Source organism: Anabrus simplex, chromosome 3 (genome assembly GCF_040414725.1).
Source record: "Anabrus simplex isolate iqAnaSimp1 chromosome 3, ASM4041472v1, whole genome shotgun sequence".
NCBI classification, from domain to species: domain Eukaryota; kingdom Metazoa; phylum Arthropoda; class Insecta; order Orthoptera; family Tettigoniidae; genus Anabrus; species Anabrus simplex.
Window position 1 is genome coordinate 328,390,555 of NC_090267.1, and position 14,415 is coordinate 328,404,969.

General features: G+C 37.1%; 1 protein-coding gene across 1 annotated transcript in view; it reads left to right on the forward strand.

Moving 5' to 3' along the window:
• Hcs (holocarboxylase synthetase-like protein) overlaps positions 1-14,415 on the forward strand; it is a 307,518-nt gene that overhangs the window by 26,626 nt on the left and 266,477 nt on the right. Inside the window, exon 3 of the mRNA XM_068226846.1 lies at positions 6,168-6,289. Within this exon, the coding sequence (XP_068082947.1) occupies positions 6,168-6,289 (122 nt within the window). The remainder of the gene's footprint in view (positions 1-6,167; positions 6,290-14,415) is intronic.

Genomic DNA, 14,415 nt, shown 5'->3' on the forward strand with positions numbered 1-14,415 from the left:
CCTAATAAGATTTTAACGTGATGTTTAGGGATCTTGCTAGTATTTTCTTCAAGCAGTTCCCAAAAGTCTTCTACTTTCTGAGGATTATTATTATTATTATTATTATTATTATTATTATTATTATTATTATTACGGAATACCCGTGGAGCAGAAAGAGGTAAAAGAAGGTGCCGGTGTGAATGGGTCTATCTAAAATATCAAAATTTATTTAAAACTTGAACTGAAGGTTATATTTCTTCAAATAAACAACAACTTAACAAAATTTTACTTAGTGAACATAATACCATGTCAGGTACAAAAGCAAATTTGAAACCAGACTAGGAAAAGATTAGTGAATTTTACAGATTCTGGGCTTCAAGCCCCTAGTTTTACAACTCCACAGATACGGGATCCAGTTTACAACTTTAATTCCAAACCAGGATTCATTTAGTCAAGGGCAGAAATCCCAATTCAAGAGAACTTGCTCCCAAAATGCAATATCTAGCCTTCCAGAGGCACTCGTTACTCTTACAAAACTTTGAAAAAGAGCTAAGGGGCTCTCAGTTTCTTACTGCCCACTCAAGCCAACATTACATCAAAATTTACAATCTCTGGCCTCTCAAGCCACAATTTACAATTTGAATTGGTTTTTACACAGGGATATCTAGTACCCAACCTACAGGGCCTTTGCGAAAAAGAACAGGTTAAATAAATGGTCCGAACACAAACTGAATGGAGGCGTACACTGCGCTCCCAGATAATAAAAAATTAAAACCTACAGGGCTCTCGACCGATGAAACAGGGGCTAATCCCAAGCTACTTGAGGTAGCGCGCATGGAAATAACTGTAATACATTACAGAAAAAAAAAAAGAAGTTGCAAAATTGCAGACACCTCAATCCAAGATGAAGGGGAGCTTGAGAGGGTAACTTGCTCTCTATCCCCGATTTACAATTAAAGATATTATGAAGTTTTTACATTAGTCGAAAGAAAAGTTACATTTTTGAAAAGTAGGTTACATAGTTAAAGATTCGGACCTTCCCCTCAGATAAAGTAGTGGAGACAGCAAGAAAGACTGAATTTTATGTGGCCATTACCTTATAGATGTTCTGGCTGCTGACGAAAGAGGCATCCCACCTCCTGCCTTAACACACACACTAAGAAAGACAACGATCAATTGGCAAGGAAACACGAAAAGCCGCAAGTTATATACCCTCAGGGAAGGTTCGAGAGAATTCAAGACTAAACCAGCCACACCCTCTCAATTTAATTGGTTAATCTCAAAGTTACACTCAGAATTGAACAAGAAGCCTGTGATAGGTTGAAAATTAATTACAGAAATTCCTGATTGGCTAGATTCAAAACTGGCAGAAAGAAAAAGAAGTGTTGCCAACCCAAAAATAAATGAACATAGTCAGTTATGGACAACCTAGAAATACAAAACTTCTTTAAGTTATAAGTTCTTTCACCTTGCACCAGAGTGCATGATCAGAGTTTTTTGGTAGCGTCATCTGTGGAAAAATGTCCAAACTTCTTGATATATAGCAGAATAAAACAAGAAGAAATTCAATCAGTTTAGGAAACTACACAGTAACAAAATTACTTAATATTTCAGTAGTGACATCTTCTGATTAAAGTTCTAAGTTCATGTTGTATCAGTTTCCACTTTTGTTCGATGGAGGAATTTCTTAAGGTGCTGATTTTGAATGAGCGGAGTAGAGGTGTACCTCCCGGTACAATTATTATTATTATTATTATTATTATTATTATTATTATTATTATTATTATTATTATTATTATTATTATTATTATTATTATTATTATCATCATCATCATCAGCAGCAGCAGCATCAGCATCAGCATCATCATCATCTTCATTATTATTATTATTATTATTATTATTATTATTATTATTATTATTATTATTATTATTATTATCATCTACATAACTATGTATGCCAGGTTGTCAGTACCCTACAGAATTTATTTGTTATAAATATCAGTCAAATTATTTATTATTTGTGTGTTGTATGATCTGTCTTGTGTAACGAAACATGTGAGGTTATGTCATGATACTTCTGCTGTATGTATATTAATACAACTTTGTTTAATGTAAGAACACATTATTAATAGTATATAATTTATTGTTACCTGTAAATATGATGTATAAATCCAATGTAATGTTGTGCAACACAGGGTAATATTCTAGAACAACGCACCTTTGTCACTTGAGTTTTAAAGAATGTTCTATCCATTTGTATATAGGTTATTGGAGATTCGAGAAGATGTGAGAAAGCATGTTGTGCCATACTTTTGTAGAAGCCTGGCCAGGCAAGGTATATAGAGACAGTATTGGGTTGTTGAGTTGAGTTGTGAGTTAGACTCGTTAGTCTTTTTAAGTATGTGAACTCATGTTGTGAATTTGTTGTGTTGGTAGTTGGTTGACATGCTGATGTGGCAGTCTTCTTCTTCTTCTTCTTGAAATCAGTTCAAGATGGTGGTTCATTAATGTGTGTGTATAATGTGTATATAATTTGTAAATAAAACAGTGTACACATTTGACAGCATCTCATGTGTGTGTTTTTGTGAGTTCAGTAAATCTAATTTATAGAGTCAATTCATTTGAAAAAGCAGTCCTACTCACAGATTCACTAGCTGCCATACAAGCAGTATCCTCAAATACTAAACCCCGTTCATCAAGAATTCATGACATTAAACATCTACTAACTAAATTAAAAACTTCAAAGAGAAACATCACTTTACAATTGGTCCCTGCACATGTAGGAGTAGAAGCCATTGAACTGACAGAAAAACTAGCCAAAAAAAAAGGCACTAGTACCTACATGAAAACCAAACCTCTGGCAGTTAACTCAATCAAGAAGATAATCACAAATAAAAAACTTGAAAAATGGAAGAAATAAACTACCCAACTTACTACAGTGAAGAAATGGAAAAAATAAATGACCTGTGGGACAAAATAAAAAGCAAGCCGAGGAAAGCAGTAGGCAGATATCATAATAACAGGAAACAGGACATGACTGCTTAGCTGCACATCTAGCTAGAATCAAAATAGCCAGGCTGAGTGGCTCAGACAGTTGAGGTGCTGGCCTTCTGACCCAAACTTGGTAGGTTCGATCCTGGCTCAGTTTGGTGGTATTTGAAGGTGCTGAAATATGTCAGCTTCATGTCGGTATATTTACTGGCACGTAAGAAAACTCCTGCGGGACTAAATTCCGGCACTTCGGCATCTCCGAAAACCGTAAAAGAGTAGTGGGACGTAAAGCCAATAACATTATTATTAGAATAAAAATATACCCGACAGAAAAGTGTACATACTGCAAAATTACCGGATCAGTGGTGGACTCGAAACACCTACTTCAGTGCACAGGACTCAGCCCAACCCAACAAAACCATGGAAATTTACCAGCCCTGTACTGGACAGCCAGGAAAAAGATGAAACAAATCTCTGTTCCCTAATACATCTGTATGTTATTAATGTTATTTGTATATTACTGTTGTTTAGAGATATCAATTTTGTATTGGAGTTTCTTCCCAATAAAGCCATACGTTACAACAACAATATCTTGACCATCTTTAGCATTCTAAAGTTTGTTAATTAGATAGACAGCTGAACAGCAGTTCTAATATCCTCCAGTTTCTGAGTTCTGAATTCCTTAGACCAGAACATAATATTTCCAGTGGAAGGTGAGATAGATAACTCTCTCTATTTCTTAGATGTTACTGTTACATGGGAGCATAATAATTTTGTTTATAGAATTTACAGAAAGTCAATGTTTCCTCCTATTACTATTATAAGTAGTTCTTTACACCCCAGTGCCCAAAAATGGGCGGCCTTCCACAGTTTAATTTAACGCTGTCAAATTTAGAACAGAATAAAGAGTTACAGTTCATAAAAAAGATGGCTAAATTTAATGGTTTTAATATCAGTACCATTAATAGAATCATAGGAACAACTAGCAAGGAGAAATTTCAAAATTGGTTCCAGAAAATGTAAAAATTTAAAATTTGCTACTTTTAATAATCCTGGGATTTTTCAGATAACAAATCTGTTTAGAAATGCGATTTTCACTTCTTTTTTCAATAAATAATAATAACAATTGAAGAATGTTTTTTAATCACTACAGTATCAGTTATAATATGGAACGATTTTTCAGGTTCAGGTATTTACAAGCTTACATTGGGCAAATGGGGCGGAGCTTTATGACTGGGTATATGGAGTATGTCAATGCCAATAGATACCGGAAGTTCTCTTTTATGAGTATACATAGGGATGAAACTGGGGATCTTTATACCACTATTAGCCAGGATTTAGCCATCCTTAAGGAAGTTAATGAGGGCAGTTTATTGAGTGAATATGCAAACATTCCCATTGGGATGGATCAGTTCTTTAATAAGAACAAGAATTTAAATGACGTGCTGGAATATAAAAATCCGCTGTACAGTCAAATACCACACATCTTAGATTTATTACGGATTAATAAACTAACCCTGCAACTAGTAAACAAATCTTCCCTCCCACTAGTAAGATTTCTTCCCCTCACCCCTCTATTCCCTATCCTTCACCTCCTTGTCAGGTTCTGCCGCGCAACGAGAAACACAAATATAATACGAGAAGAACAGCAGCAGCCAACAAGTCTGGGCGAATCACTTAAGGTGGTGAGCGGGGGAGAGGAAGAGAGGGGTGGATCTAGTTCTTTTTCTCAAATTAACAGGCCAACGCATACTACTTCAGGTTTCTAAATCTTTCTTTTTCTTCCTCCTCTAGACTTTTAAATAAATCTGAACAGTGTATAACTACTGAGATTTTTGAAATGGTATAGTAGGTCTGTGTTGGTGTACAATACACTTGAGAAGTCCCTTCTTCCATACAGTTTGACAGAAGGCCTACAGCAAAACAACAACAGTTTTTATAATCGGTATATATTGAAGAGTCGTTTACAAACACAATCTCAATTTTACATAAACTCTAGTCCTGTTTCCAACAGAAGAACTAAGTGTGTTTATTAATTGTTTTAAATTATAATGTATATATGGTTATGCAAAATGAAGTACGTACGAACTATCCATAAAACCGCAAGGAACATGTAAGGAACAATGACATCAGAATGGAACTGGAAATGGACTCGATGGAAGAGAAGTTAAGGACTTCAAGGATAACATGGTATGGACATGTAAAGCGAATGTGTGGCACAAGAACACTTCATGCATGCCTAGAAAGAACGGTTGAAGGAAGAAGGCCAGTAGAAAGATTTACGAAGAGATGACTACACCAACTGAGAGGAGAGGAGGGAACTGGCAGTCAGTGGTGAGAGAGAAGACATTTCTGGACAGTCAATGATGGCAAAGGCTCATTCAGCACCACCTTACCTGACATGCTGCTGCTGCTGATGATGATGATGATGATGATGATGATGATTAATAAATGAGAAGGACTTTCCTCTCCTGAATGAAGAAAATCTTTGTAAAGAAGATTGAAATTTTAAATGTATAATAGGAATATTCTCAATATTGTTGCATTTTAAACTTCATAATTTTTAATGGCCGAAGATGTCTCAAATACGAGATGCAACGTCCAGTGTTTTTAATATAAAGAAAATAAGGTATATGTAATCTATAAGATCATAAGTTGTATTGAATAGGTGGTACCTCAAGGTATCTATCATACAATTTTCAAGTAATACTCTGTCAATATGGACCTAAAATGAAGTTTATAATATGCAATAATACCATCACAATCCATCACTAGAATCAACATTACTTGTACATTGACAGAGATTGTCTTGCAAACTGGTGATTTACATGGGGTTCTGTAATGACACCACTCATTTGATTTGGTATTTTCATTTTTGGTTCATACAGTTGGACCCATGTCTCATCCAGCTTAATGATATGGTATAGGAAAGCTCCTTGACACTCTTTCAAGAACATCATGGCTACTCGCCTTTAGACTGCCAGCTCACAGATGATAGTTCTCATCACAGAAGGGCACATATGCAGAGTGCTGGATGGGAGAGTCCATATACTTTGAAATAGGTTACCTAACGACTTATTCGTGGTGTATATACAAAAGTGTTGCCACTATTAAAGTACCAACCCTTGTAAAAAAAAATAAAGAAAGAAAAGTAGGAAATTTATGTGCTGTCTAAAATTTTAATCTTCTGCTTCCAGGAGGTTTTAGTCTTCAGATGACAGGTGTGAGCTCGAGTTTATGTGTCAATAAATGTGAAGCACGTGTTGGTGATCTCATTTGGTATGTTGGCAACAAACGTGGATGTTCGATATTTCCTCAGGTAATGTCAGTGCTGTAGTTGTAGAAAATTACATAGCTAAACTTGTGAGTTTTATGGTGATCTATCCTTTCCTTACAGTTCATGAAAATATTCTGTTCCTATTGGCTGATTCCAGAGAATAGTCCACCCAAGTAGGAAAAAGTAAAGTTTAAAATAAAACTCAATAATTTGTTTTTATGATATTTTATTAATTTTATGATATGTATTAATTTATTGATGTCTTTCAATTTTTAATTGTGTGCTTAATTGAACCTTTATTCCTGTTTATTATAATGGAAAGTTATGAAAATAATTATAGTAAATGTCAGTTCTAATGCTCTTTCTCTTCGCAGTAAAGTAATTATTTACATTATTGACAGTTTATATAAGGTGTAATAAAGCGACAAATTAATTGCTGCAGGCTATGTAAACACGCGACGAAAAATATATAAAAATTTCTGTAGACGAAAAGTGTGTGGCTCAATCTGAATAAAACTTAGTATGCAAAGCCAATACTGCACACCCTTTCAATCTGCTATATCATTTGTTTAAAATTTCAAATGGATTCATACGAAGCTGATAGTAAAATGCATCGTGTGTTTACGGCGTTCTTGCGAGCAGGCAACGGGAAGTTTCCCACTGCCGCAACACGCTGCCCACAGGATTCATTTTCTGCGTCACACTCACTTGTAAAGCACATCGTTTAGAATAGCAATCGGTGTCCACATTGAGGTGATATTTAATAATGCCTCTTACTCACAAGGAACGTTGTAAACGGTATCGCAAAAAGAAAGATGTCACCTGACCAGTTACGTGTACGCCACCAATAGGCACGAGAATTGGTGAAGAAACACAGAGCTCAGAAATAACTTCAGGGCTTAACAACAGTTACTTCCTGTTCTACAAGTCCAACTACACAACCATCAACATCGATTGTGAGCCGAGTACGCCAATGTCTGATTATAAGTGCAAACAAACATTGGGGAAAGCTGTGAAGCGTTTGGAGCACGCTTTATCAGTGAGTCCGCGGAAGAAACGGGAAGTTGTTTCTGTGCTGAGTGTAAAATTTTGTGTAAGTTCATCTACCTCCGGCATGTGCAGGAACTCTTCACCTCCAAATTAATAAGTTCTTAAATTTCTCAATCTGAATGATATCAGTTGGCCATCTCCTCGAGGAAGAGATTTTATCTCCGTAAAGGACAGTTCTGGACAAAAAAATATAAAAAAACAGAAACGATTCATGTGCGTCACAATGCAAGACGCATTCTAAGTTTTTAAACAAAAAAACCCACATCACGCAATCTTATTGTGGACTTCGACCAAAGTACATTTCTACACACTACTAGGAACACATGATATTCATTATGTGGAGCCATTCAAAAAATATATAGTTCAGGCAAGAAAATATTACTCTGAAACTACTACCACACACTCTCTACATCCACACTACAAGATCGAAGCAGATGACAAAAATCCACCCCGTGATACAGCTTTTGAAGTGGGTGACTTCATACTTGGAAAATACAGCAGAGAAAAACATTCAAAATATTTTGTTTGTACCATAACTGAAAGTAATGGTGATATTTATTTTGTAACCAATTTTTGCGAGTGCAACGATGAAGCTGAACTGTTTTGTGAACCACTGACAAAAGACGAGTGCTTTTTAAATGCAAGTGAAATCGAAAGAAAAATACTGGTGACTCGTTTTACTAGTGGGAAACAGTATTTTGATGAGTCTATACCAGAAGTAGAATGAACAAAAATTGCTTTTCATTTTAATATTTTTTTCTGACCAAGCTTTCATTCAAACTGTAGGCTACTTAAGCGTTGAATGCTCAGTTAAAAAAAATAAAAATATTTTAGTTCATTTTACATTCACTGTTATTAATGTTAAATAAATGTGACAATTCATAAAAGCACTTTATTAAATAGGCCACATGTCAGTATCAGTATTGCAGTTATATACTTTATTGTTAGGAGGAATGAAGCTTGTAGTTTTATGTGACCGATAATCCCAGTATCATAAGCCACAGGACCTCATATTTTACATGAAATTTGAACCAGGGGCGTGACTTTCACCTCGAAAATTACACATGCATTAATCGGAACTCAAACCCAGTCCGTCTTGATGGTTCCATGCAGCTTGACCGCTGCACCATCACACCCATTCTTTATTATTACTTACTGCGATATTAAATATACATTTTATAATTCAGTGATCGTATCTGATGCAGAGTTTAAGATTTATTAGCCCCTCATGCCATGTCGCCATAGCACTGATTCGTATGTGTAATCCCACGACGCTGTCAATTAAACACGCGACGATCATCTTTAACTATATTACACAGGCATTACGCAACTTACACATTTTTTTTTTTTTTTTTTTGCAAAATGTACCTTTGTCCTTCTTGTAAACAATATCTTGACATTACCAATAAAAGTTACCACAATATGCAGTATTTAGAAAAAACGTAAAGGTATGTAAAGTTAAAAAGTCCGTTCCATGTAATCACCGATTGCTACACTTAAAATTTTATAAAATCGCATACATCAGGTTTACTACAATGAAATTTGTGGAGGTTCTTAAGTATCATCTAGACGCTATGTATAAATCTCAATTTGTTTGGATGGTAAGTTTCATATAGTCTGGCCCCGTGGTGTAGGGGGCATGGCGTCCGCCTGTCATTCGGCGGCCCCAGGTTTGATTTCCGGCCGGGTCAGGGTTTTTTAATTGTAATGGTTAATATCCCTGGCCTGGGGGCTGGGTTTTTATGACATCCTTAATCTTCCTTTCCTCACACACAACATTCCACACTACTGCCATTCCAATTACACGCAGGTTCATACAGTATGGTGCCAGTAGGGGCCAAAGATCCTCATGTGTCGACGCCCCAAACAAATAACATTTTAAAAAAAGTGTCATATATATATTAAAAAGAAATGTACAAATGTAAACATGCGATACCTGGAATTGGCCTATTATAGCTTGCTTTATAAATGCAAAATCTATATTTTATACAATGTTCATCTCCTGGTATGTAGCCTAATAGTGAGAGAGTTATAATGTTCATGTGGTTACCTAACATTTGCACTAGCCCACTGCTGGATGCATCCAATGGCCCTGAGAGCACTGCTTTCTGTTGAAATCACTTATCAGTGTGAGATTAATGTTGAGGTGTGTCACTTGTCACTAGAAGAGCAAGTATTTATCTGCAAAAAATTTATTTTCCAGAAGGCTATACTTCTGGTAGACTCTCAGCCAGCCATCTAGACAGGATCTTCCAACAGATCACCAACATCACAATTTCAGAGTATTAAATAATCTCTGAAATACTTCACATCTCTCCAGAAAACTATAGTGCTCAATTGGATCTCAGTCCATGTAGGAGTCCAGGGTAATGAATCTGCAGTTGAGTTAGCTGAGAAAGGCACTGAAGATCCCATGGGTCAACTGGATATGTACTCTGCCAAAAGTCTCATATCTCGGCAAATCTGAAAAGCGTGAAAATAGCAATAGGAAAGGCAAAAGAGAAAAAATGGGCAAATATTCAAGGATTGTGGAAAAGAAACAAAGAGAGACCTTGGAAGGAAGCTGTGGTGACTTTCAGGCTATGTACTGGACGTGACCATCTTGCAGCGCTTCTTGCTCGTATCAGAATCTGTCAGTCAGGAGCTTTCCTGTATGTCATATTCAAAGCTAAACTACAGATGGTGATCGTATCCTACACTGCATTGGATTCAACCCTGTTTTCCATTGAGAGCAATTTAGTTGGACTTCACTGGAATACCAGAAACAAAGTGGATTAATTTCCAAGAAGCCATAGGAACAACAGCAACAACAACAGTTATTTTAAATACAAATCTGCTTGGTCTGTGCGTGAAAAAAACCAGTAACAAATTTTTTAACTCCAGATCTCCTTCAGAACAGCTATTGAGTAAATTGATGTAACAGGCTCGGTATTATAAGAAACACTCTAGAGTTATTTTTATTAGAGGTTGAATTACGATGAATTTTTGGAATTATTTGTACCTCAAAACTCTTTGAAATTAGCTCAGTAGACAAGAGATGCTATATTCTCATTACACCTCAAACTGAATCAAGATCTGTACTGTGATTCATTTCCTGAATCTGTAAAAAAAAAAATTTAAAAAAAGTTTATTGACCCATTCATTCTGCCGAAATTAACCTTGAGCAAATAAATGTATAAACTACCTGAAAGAGAAAACATATGGTAATAGTATTACACCTGAAAAAGAAACAACTTAATTAAAATAGAATGACATATTTTGTTCTTGAAAGAACATCATCAGATTCTATATTATCACACTCAGGTATTTAGAAATAAATATTTAAGTTTACCAGTCTAGAAAGCCAAGAATAACGGCCAAGAGTATTCGTCATGCTGACCACACGACACCTTGTAATCTGCAGGCTTTCGGGCCGAGCAGTGGTTGCTTGGTAGGCCAAAGCCTTTCAGGGGCTGTAGTGCCATGGGGTTAGTTAGGTTTATTTAAGTTTATTTCTGTTTAAATACTTGAAATCTGAAACTTATCCTTACCCTTTGTTTATGGATGGGACATTAAAGCCCCATCTTCTAAAAGTCTCTGCAGGACTGCACATTACCTAGAAACCGGATGGGACTTCTCAGGCGTCTTTAGGAGTGGAATAAGAGATGGCAGCATTGATCACACACGATATGCAGCAGCTATCTGGCTGAAATGCGTGGTGCTACGCAATAGTGGCAAAGCCATTTTGGTGAATGCTGCAGTGCGAACAACACGTATTTTTTAATATCATTTCTACTGCTTAAATGGTAAGCTAACATTTTTTCTGCTAAATGAATGTCTGAAATTAAGATTTCTTTACTATGAACTTATTATTTATGTAGCATTGTGCAATTATGGTGTTATGAAATACTGGGAACGTTCAAGTCCCGTCGGGTCCCACCGACAACAGTTAGTGGTTGATGTTTTGTTTGCACGTTTGCCAACTACATTAGTATTCCCGGGTTGTTGGATATCCCATTCATGGTAAATAGCATCAGTGCCAAGTGCAAATTACTCTTTAGCTTAATTTCAGCAGTTGAGCATTTAGATATAGAATACCATTCTTATGAGGTCTGCAGTAAAAATTCTTTCTTACTTTTCAGCATTAGGACTCTACAGGAAAGGCCTCAAAGTACATAATATATGAGCTGGATAATATACCTGAGGATATAGACACTCCCAGTGAATTCACTAGTGATAGTGAAGAAGAGCTATGCCCGGACAGTAACACAGATAGTAGAGATAGGTGTTGTCAAACAATTGGAGACCCCATTGTCATTCCAGAGACATCCTGAAGCAGAAAATTCCAATTCTGAGGATGATTCTGTTGTACGAAGACAATGGTTGAAAAGGAACATTGTGACGACTGTGCCTATATTTTCTCTCAGTAAAGGTGTGTTCTTTGAGGTGTTTGATGAACTGACATTACCAACCGATTACTTCATCCAGTATCTGAGAGAGGGCACTGTGGTTCATATTTGTTTCCAGAGTAATTTTTATGCTCAACAAAAACAAAAGACTATTCCTCCTATTAGGTCAGATGAAATCTATTCATTTTTAGGCCTACAATTTTTTTTGGCTACCATCGTGTGCCAAGGATTGAGATTACTGGTCAAATGAACCAGATCTTGGTGCATTTGTCATAAAGGAGACAATGAATCATGGTCAGAATTTAAAAATTTTGGCCAGTATTCATATAAATGATGATACCATTCCCCCTGACAACAAGGGCGAATTATACAAAATTCAGCCACTGATAGTTGCTCTTAATAATAATTTTCAGAGGCTCAGAAAACCAGATCAGTTTCAATCTATAGACGAAAGTATGATTTTATTCAAGGGATGTTCATCTATCAAACAATATAACCCTATGAAACAGATAAAAAGAGGCTATAAACTCTGGTGTCGTTCAGATATGACCGGATATATATATGAGTTTGATGTGTACCAAGGTAAGAAAAGTGACGCCAGTGTAAAGACTGATTTTGGACTTGGGGTGGTCAGTGGTGGAGAATTTGACATCATCACTAAGTGGTAAAAACTATGTTGTAGTAATGGATAACTATTTCTCCTCTGTGCCACTTTCTGAAAGTTTGAAGTCTGAAGGCATATTTGCATGTGGGACAGTGTGTTCTACGAGAAAAGGTCTTCCAACTCTTGCCAAGGATTACTGAATAACAGACCAGGGTCTTCTTTATGTAAAGTGGAAAGATAATCAAAGTGTCCATTTACTTTCGAATTACCATGGCAATAAGACGTGTCTAGTTACAAGAACAATGAAGGATGGTACTAAAATAGAAGTGGAAGTGCCAACAATTGTGAAAGATTATTATGAACTAATGGGAGGGGTTGACAAAGCTGACATGCTAAGATCAATGTACGAGATACGAAGGTTGGAATTTTAATAGTGGCAACACTGCTGTGGAGATGCCTGCAACAGAGCCTAATAATGTCACTGATAACACACGTTAGTTACATATCTATCTTACCTCACAGCACATGGTCTCTCCCTTCCCACATCACTCTCATGCGAACTGACGAGAGGAACAGAGCCTCGTGCTAGCTGGCAGTCTAAGGTAGTGTTGTCACGATGTTTTCGAAACAGGAACAGCGGAGTTGGATAAATATTGACTGTGCCAAACGTACAGCATGACAGTGTCATCAGGGTCTTCAAGAGGCTTGCGAAGAATCTGCAGTGCCTTATAGAACAGTGGCACGGTGGGTAAGAGCCTCTAACAAGGGACGTCAGAATGTGGCAGACATTAGTCGACTAGGTCGTCCTAGTGTCAGTGAAGAAGTGCATGCTCTTGTTGCGTTACTGGACACTGATCGACTCCATATGATTCGTGAGCTGGCCCAAGACATTGGATTAGCACATGCAGCTGTGCTTCACATTCTGACGCCTGAGCATGAGAAAAATTGCGTCACTATGGGTTACGCATGATTTGACAGAAATGCAGGAATGGTTTCAATACGATGCTGCTCGTAACCACATGGAGTGCTATGAGCGTGAAGGAGAGGTTTTCTTACGCCGCATCATTAGGCTGGATGAAACATGGGCCAAATCATACGAGCCACAACTGAAATACCAATCGAACGAATGGCCACCGGTCACTACGAAGATCGAAAGTTCATCAGAACCCCAACAATGAGAAAGTTATGGTTATTCTCATGTACGACTGTGATGGTGTTATCCTAACGCATTACGTTCCTCCACAGGAGACCGTCAATGCGCAGTATTACTGTTCATATTTGGAACACAACCCACAACCTGCTCTGAGAAAGAAGCGGCGACTCTGTAGAATCCATCCATCATTTTGCATGACAACGCTCAGTCACATACCAGCGCAAGCTGTGGCTGATTTGTTCGCATGATGGGGCTGGGAATTGCTGTACCATCCACTATACTCCCCGACTTAAGCCCTTGAGACTGACTTGATTCCTAAGATGAAGGAACCACTTCTTGGCATTTGCTTAAGAACAGTTCCAGAGATTCGTCATGCAGTAGACCACTCCGTTCGAACTCTCAACACAACAGACTCTATTAAAGGTATCCTATGACTTCCACATTGCTGGCAACGGGTTGTACACAATGCTGGTGACTAATTTGAATGACAGTAAAATAGGGTAACATGTATCTCTTTTGTATCAATTGTAATGAAATAGTTGCCACTATTAAATTTCCAACCCTCGTAGATTGTAAGTCAAAGAAATGGTGGCATCGGTTATTTTATGGCTTCATAGAAATGACACTTGTGAACTCATACATTGCATATTGTGATATGATGGGGAAGATTCCTTGTCTCACTTATATGCATGGTCTCTTAACCTTACGGCAACAAATGCCAAAGAAGAGAGATAGACCGTCCAAGAGCCAAGAGCGAACTTCTACCTCACCTCTGCAAACAAAACAAAGGAGGGTGGCATCGTTTTATATGCCATCAGACATAAGGCTCCAAAATAGGGGGTCTTACTGGCCAAAATTTGCTAAGGCAAGGGGAAGGTGTGAACTATGTTTGTCAAAAAAAGTCGAATCCAGGCCTCATTCCAAATGCTCACAGTGTAAAATTTTTCTGTGTCTATGAAAAAAAAAAAAAGCT